Below are 7,097 nucleotides of genomic sequence, written 5' to 3'. Positions count from 1 at the left end.
GCCAACAAAATATTAGTTGGTTACTCGCAAGGATTGACTCATATTTAGTTCAAATCCTGGTGGGCTATCCGTAAATACTTTTGTGTGTTCCTTGAAGCCAGAGACGTGCCTAGGGGCCCTCAAAACTTTAATCACCAGTCAAACAGATGTTGCAAATCAATTTTGGCAAAAAAAAAAAAAAAGAGTCTTGGCGTAGAGAAAAAGAAAGCATTACTCGCATAGCATATTAAATACATAAATAATGGAATTGAGTTGAGAAGAAAAGTCATGGAGTGAACGGGGAGGCTCAGAGTTCAGAAATCAGAAGAGTAGCGGCTACATATCATTGTGAGAGATGGCCAGAGAGAAAGGCTCGTGGTGTTGGTATTTAGTGTGGTTCACTCTGCTTCTAACGGATGCAGTTCTCAGTAATCAATTTCAGAACAAATCCTGTAGTCCATCTCGGTGCGGCATTATAACAAACATCTCATATCCATTTCGACTACGAGATGACCCACCCTCCTGCGGCGACCTCAAATTCGAGTTAGCCTGCCAAAACAACGTCACTCTCCTTAATCTGTACAATGGAGCATACAGAGTGCTGGGAATCAACTACGAAAACTTCACAATCCGACTCGTAGATCCTGGCATTCAGGAGGGCAATTGCTCCTCCCTTCCTCGTTATTTCCTATCCCGATCCAATTTCAGCTACTCCGACGACTTTGCCTATATCGATCACCCTGAATCAGAAACTATATTCAAACACATGGTGTACCTGAAGCAGCGATCCAGTTAGGGACGACGCAACGTACGTGGATACATCTCCCTGCGTGAATTGGGAGTCCAGAGAAAAAGGAGAAGGCCATGTGTATGCTGTTGCTGGAGACTTACTGGGTAAGGACTGGAAATCAGGGTGTCGAGTGAAACTTGTGGCCGCCATTAGCTCAGATTGGGACTCATTATTGCTACGCGGAGGAGCCAAGTCCTATTCCGATATCCACAGCGTGCTTTCCTATGGATTTGAAGTTTCTTGGGTGAACTGGTTTCACCACGGTTGTGAGGCTATTTCTTGTTTCGATTACGATAGTTGCAGTTTCCCCGTGATGCTCAAACTTTCAATGTCGTCAAAGTTGTCAAACTCATCGCTATAGTCCCATGGGTATAGATAGCGTCGGTTGTGGTAAGTCACTTTTCCCTTATCATACATTCAAACTTCTCACACGTTTACAGAATATACATACGCGCACATACTCCAGTGTGAGGAGATTGGCTCAAAATATAAGAGCTTAACCAAGTAAGTAATTAATGATAGTTTTTGACTTTTACTTTTTGTTACAAAGGGGAGAGGGGAAGAGAATTTTCCAATCACATCTTTTTAGTGAGGATAAAATATATAATTTTATTAATTTAAAACATATTTAATGACTTAATTAACATTTTTTTATTTGCAAAAAGCCTAAATAATGTTTTATTACTTTTGGATCTTAGTATAGAGTTATTTAACTTTTTTTTTAAATATAAGATATCAATTCACTTTTCCTCTCATATTTATTTATTTTATTTCGAGATAGTTTTGTAATAAAGAGAGTTCTAACCAATATACTTAATTAGTAAGTATATTTTTTAAAAAAATCTATTTATTATAGATGATTAACGTAACTTTTTTTTTAATCTATTCAAATTAGACAATTAATTTATATTAAAGTTTGTTATACTATAAAGCTAATAAACTGTGTATGTATGTGTGTGTGTATATAGAGAGAGAGAGGAGACTACATGTTATTTTTTAAAAGAAAAAGCTCATATAAGAAGTTTATAATTTTTTTCATCTATTTTTTTTGCATTGGAAGAAAGCGAAAGGTTCTATTTGATTTTGTGTCATCCCTTTATTTTTAAAACTAAATAGAAATTACTTCCTCTCTCGGTCAGTTTGTGTTAATATTGCTCATATTTATGTTTATGTTAGTTTTTTTTTCCCCGGAGTATGCTTATCAAAGTTATTTATTTATCTTTTAATCTTCTTCGGTTTTTATGATGTAGCAGCACTGCCAAAGCTGCGCATATTTGCAGAAGGTATCATTCACTGTTAATGTTAGTCTAGTTCCTGTACGCTTCAAATATAACCTTCTTTTAAATTAAGAAAAAATCATTAAAAAAAATACCTGTTTAATTTTAAAATGATAATAAAAAAGTAAATTTGACCTGTAAAAATCTTTATAAAATAGTCAGCATTATCTATTTATCATTTTGAAATTTAACAGGTATTTTATGGTATTTTTCCTTAAATCATTCATTAAGGCTACTTTTGCTAAAAGAAATCATCCATTAAGGCTGCCTTTACAAACTTGTTTCAATAAAAGGGTGGGGGGAAAGATGACATTGAGAGGTCAAAATGAATTATTCATATGTTAAAATAAAAAAAATTAGCTCAGATTGAGTTTTTGGATATGGTGTTTGAAAATGGACCAACTTTGATATTTGTTTAAAATGACAAACAGATTTATGGGTGCGAGGTCTTATTTAAAATATAAACAATAGTTTTGTTCTTTCTACAAAAAAATATAGTTTCGTAAATTTAAAAAGAAAATATTCTACAATAAAAAAGAAGATACGTTGGGCTGGGAAAAAAACAAAACAAAAAAGATAAGTTGGAGTATTCTACGAAACAAAATCTTCTCACCTACAACACCGTTCGTCTTTTTGTTCTTATTTACTTCTACAGCTACCCTTGACATTGTTGACTTATTCTGTTAAATTTTCTTGCAGATTACCTCTATGGAATTTATAAAGGTAAGATTCTATCTAATTTGTTTTGATTTATAATCTTTTAATTTATTCCATATTTGCCTATAACTTTGTTTCAAAGTTTTAAAAACGAATAATTAATATATTAAATTAAACTAATAATGAATTAACTAAAACAATATAGCTAGTTCTTCTTTTTGGGGGGTTACATCATGAGGATTAAACGATATTTTTTATCTTTCCATCCTATTCCCAGCATTGTCACTACTTGAGATAGTCCTAGGTGATGATAAGCCTTTATTTTATTTGCACAATATTTATGTGTCTGGTAATTGGCTATATATATGCTCATCACCATCATGGTTACCCCTCTTTTTATACATCTATTTAAAACAGAGTGAACGAAAATGAAAAGGTGCTCTATTTTTAACCAACACAGTTACATAATTTATGATTATTGTAAAATATTCTTGACCTCTAGAAGAAATATATTCATAATGTAATATACAATGAGAAAATGAAATATTTGATCCAGGTGTAGTCATCTTTTTTTGAATAACCAAACATGTAATCAAACATCTAATATTTATGAAACTACATATTTGCAGGATTTCGCCAAATAGTGAAGATGACTACTTACGGTCACTATAGTGACTATGATTTTAGTCTAACAAATCTTGCAATCACATTAGGAATAGCGACTGGAAGAGTTGTTTTGCCAATCATCACAACCAGATTTTTATTTGGCATCATATTCCTATCTGCGCTATTGCTTTATAAATGCCATAGGAGACATTTATCAATATATGAAGACATCGAAGATTTTATACGACTTCATAACCTCATTCCAATAAGGTACTCTTACAAGGATTTGAAGACAATGACCCAAGGTTTCAAGAATAAGTTAGGTGAAGGTGGCTTTGGCACTGTTTACAGAGGGAAGCTAAGGAGCGGACCCGAAGTTGCCATCAAAATATTGGGCAAATCCAAAGCTGATGGCCAAGAATTTATCAGTGAAGTGGCAACACTTGGGAGGATACATCATTTTAATGTGGTACATCTTGTTGGTTTTTGTCTTGAAGGAACAAATCGTGCTCTTATATACGAATTCATGTCCAGAGGGTCTTTGGACAAATATATTTTTTCTAAAGAAGAAAGCATCTCCTTGAGTTATCACAAAATATATGAGATATCTTTAGGGGTGGCTCATGGAATTGCTTATCTTCATCGTGGTTGTGACATGCAAATATTGCATTTTGACATCAAACCTCATAACATTCTTCTTGATGATAGCTTTACTCCAAAGATTTCGGATTTTGGGCTGGCAAGATTATATGCTGTTGATGATAGTGTTGTCACTTTGACTGCAGCGAGAGGTACAATAGGATACATGGCTCCTGAATTGTTCTACAAGAATATTGGAGGAGTGTCTTCTAAGGCAGATGTTTATAGTTTTGGAATGCTTTTAATGGAAATGGCCGGTAGAAGAAGAAACTTGAACCCACATGCAGAATGTTCAAGCCAACTTTACTTTCCCTTGTGGATTTATGATCAGCTGGATGATGATAAAGATATAGAAATGGAGGATTTGACAAAAGAAGAAAAGGATTTAGCAAAGAAAATGATCATAATAGCACTCTGGTGTATACAGCTAAAACCTATTGATCGTCCTTCAATGAGCAAAGTGATAGAAATGTTAGAAGCAAATGATGTGGAAAGTCTTGAAATGCCCCCAAAACCTTCCCTGTACCCAAATGAGACAGTTTTAGCGGATCACATGTCCGACACTGACCAAACAATATCCACTACTCCTGGACATTCTCATAACAATCTGGGTGAGGGCACAAGTAATGGAAATTAATATGCAATTGAAAAGAGGGGGTCATAGCTGGTACCTATTCAAAGTTTGGACTTATCATATTTGTATTTCTTTTATATACAATATCATATTTGCATTTGATGGAACTATTTAGTTATTGTGATTTGGGTTTTGCCTTAGTAATTCAGCATCTTGCTTTCATTATTAGTAATGATGTCCGATATGCGCAACGCAGAGACTACTATTCTCTTTCAAGCTCATAATGTGCAATGTAGTATATATCTGTGAAGCAATAATCATGGATCAAAATCTTTAATTGAAATAGATATTTCTGTCTAACTACTTATTTGCATTCGCCTTTGTATTTGACGTTGCTAACATACACAAACACACATTATGAGGTTTAACATTTTTGTGTGCAATTTTTCTAATGAATTGTCATAATATAACACAAATAGCACTCCTAGGTGTCTAGGTAAACGCCTAAGGATAATTGACGGCTCGTCCTGCCCAACATTGGTATGACCTAGGAGGAAGGGAGACTTTACCATACTCTTGGATCATAGGTGAACCCAACCCCTTTCCAAAAAAATTTGTATCAAAAAAAAAAAACACAAATAGCATACAGTAGGTCAAAAGATGCCCAAAATTCCGGAAGCATAATTGGCTCTCTTTTCTAGGATTAAAACTTCAGAAATAATGGTCATATAGTTTTAATATTTGGTTTTTCAAATTAATTATACTAATACATATGGATGAAACCAACACTACAAAAGAAAATAGTTCATTACTGACAAAAAAATTTATTGAAAATTCCGCCACTAATTAAATGCCGTGACTAAATTTCATCAATAATCACATTTTCTTTTTAGTAACACAAGAACTAATTCCTGGTCAAAAAGGAAACCAAAAACCAATTCCTCTTTTTCAGTTTTTATCATTCACTTTGGGGCCCATTTAGAAACTGAATGCCCAAAAAATGTGCCCCATAATGGACCAACCCATAAGTCTTTATCCGTGGCCTCTCCGTTGCCTTCGCAAGATTCTTGCTTGATACTTTGCCAAAACCAAAGCGATGCTAGGTGACAATTCAAATGTGAAATTTTCAGCAGCTGCGGTTGTAATTTTTCTTTTAAAAAAAAAACTTGTAGGAATTTCGAAGCCCTACTACCTTTAAAATTCTACCTCATACGCTTAATATAAGATCTAGTTAGAAATTTAATTCAGTTTTAAATATAAAATCTCAATTTACTTTATCTTACATATTTATCTATTTTTCCTAAAGCAATTCTTATATTGATTGCACATGTTATAAGTTTTGTTAAAAACCAGTGCTAATGCACATGATTAATAAAAGTATTTTAGATAATATAACACCTATTTATTACAAATAACTAACTTAACTGTTTTTTAATACTCATAAATTAATTATGTATCTAACTTTTATATTAAAAATTGAAAGTACTAATTTTATAGAATTCCAACCTTTGGCCGCCAAAAAACCAAAAAAGGTTGTCCGCAGCAGCAAAGGAGAGACGCAGCGAGAGCATTTTCATCATGCCATATTTTATTTTGAGTTGAGATACAAAACTACCCATCAAATGATAAAATTGCACATGAGAGAAGTATATGATGTCAGGCATATTTTGAAAAATGTTAATAGGTATTTTTGCATATTAAATTTTTATTTTTTTTATTTTTGCAAAAACCCATTAAGATCTTTGACGGTTATTTCTAAAATTTTGGGATCCTTATTTATGTTTAATTTCATTTCATGATCTCTATTTGTCATTTTCTCTGCAGTTGCATAGAGATGAAAAGGTCTTAAAAAGTTGCCATACTACTTCTTGTCTTTAATCTAAGAGTTAATTAACTAATTTACGTAGAATAAAAAAATTAATTAAGTTAGTTATTTATAATAAATAGATGTTATTTTTCTAAAATATTTTTACTAATAATGTGTATTATCAAAAACTAGCATTTGATAAAACCTTAATCTGTGTAAATATTACAAAGACTACCTTAGAAAAAATAAATAAATATAAGAGACAAGATGAATTGGGGTCTTATATTTAAAATATATTTAAAACTAAATTGAATATTAAACATGCTTATATAAGGACGGGAGGTGTTAGTTTGCAAAAATTCATCAACGTGAACAACACGGTATGGTAAACAAGTGTCTCTAATTTTCCACATGATGCTATTTGACTGAAAATTAAACCCAATTAAATGAGGCGATTACAATTCAATTGTGAAACATGTTCGATGAGAAAGTCATAAAAATTGATAGAAAGAGATTAATTCCCCTCCCCCCGGGGGGGTTTGACTGCTTATTTATTTATTTATCTTTTTTTGGCATCAGAATTGACTGTTTTTACTGCCCATTCTAATTATATCGGATTTTGTAGCAGTTCTGAGTCCTAACCATATTTTATTGTGAAAGGATGAAAATATTTATGGATGAATTTGCATATTAACCACTAACCAGTTAATTGCTCTAGTGACCAAATATGAGCTAAAGTAGTGAATCTCCTCATCTGGTAGCAATGAA

At 32.7% G+C, this 7,097-nt stretch overlaps 1 protein-coding gene across 2 annotated transcripts; it reads left to right on the top strand.

Annotated features, from left to right (window-relative positions):
• The first annotated feature begins 922 nt into the window (after window positions 1-922).
• LOC114743032 (rust resistance kinase Lr10) lies at window positions 923-4,719 on the top strand. 2 transcript variants are annotated; one of them, XM_028931251.1, is made up of 4 exons: window positions 923-1,159; window positions 2,023-2,052; window positions 2,746-2,769; window positions 3,333-4,719. In XM_028931251.1, exons 1-4 carry the CDS (start codon window positions 1,135-1,137, stop codon window positions 4,583-4,585), a joined length of 1,332 nt encoding a protein of 443 aa, XP_028787084.1. In that variant the 5' UTR covers window positions 923-1,134; the 3' UTR covers window positions 4,586-4,719. The 2 variants fall into 2 exon arrangements, with proteins under 2 accessions (XP_028787084.1, XP_028787083.1); XM_028931250.1 differs by having other exon boundaries at window positions 1,124-1,159; window positions 2,020-2,052.
• The last annotated feature ends 2,378 nt before the right edge of the window (window positions 4,720-7,097 follow it).

This window comes from Neltuma alba, unplaced genomic scaffold, assembly GCF_004799145.2.
Source record: "Neltuma alba isolate B1F8T4 unplaced genomic scaffold, ASM479914v2 tig00003917_pilon, whole genome shotgun sequence".
Classification (NCBI taxonomy): Eukaryota; Viridiplantae; Streptophyta; class Magnoliopsida; order Fabales; family Fabaceae; genus Neltuma; species Neltuma alba.
Note: the sequence above shows the minus strand (reverse complement) of the source record. Positions and strands in the feature narration are given on the sequence as shown.

What these genes read in the sequence shown, in the direction of transcription:
- LOC114743032 (XM_028931250.1), top strand. Translation starts at nt 1,135, where the DNA reads ATGGGTATAGATAGCGTCGGTTGTG. An exon ending in TATAGATAGCGTCGGTTGTG is followed by an intron (nt 1,160 to 2,019) that starts GTAAGTCACTTT and finishes TTTATGATGTAG; the next exon opens with CAGCACTGCCAAAGCTGCGC. An exon ending in GCTGCGCATATTTGCAGAAG is followed by an intron (nt 2,053 to 2,745) that starts GTATCATTCACT and finishes ATTTTCTTGCAG; the next exon opens with ATTACCTCTATGGAATTTAT.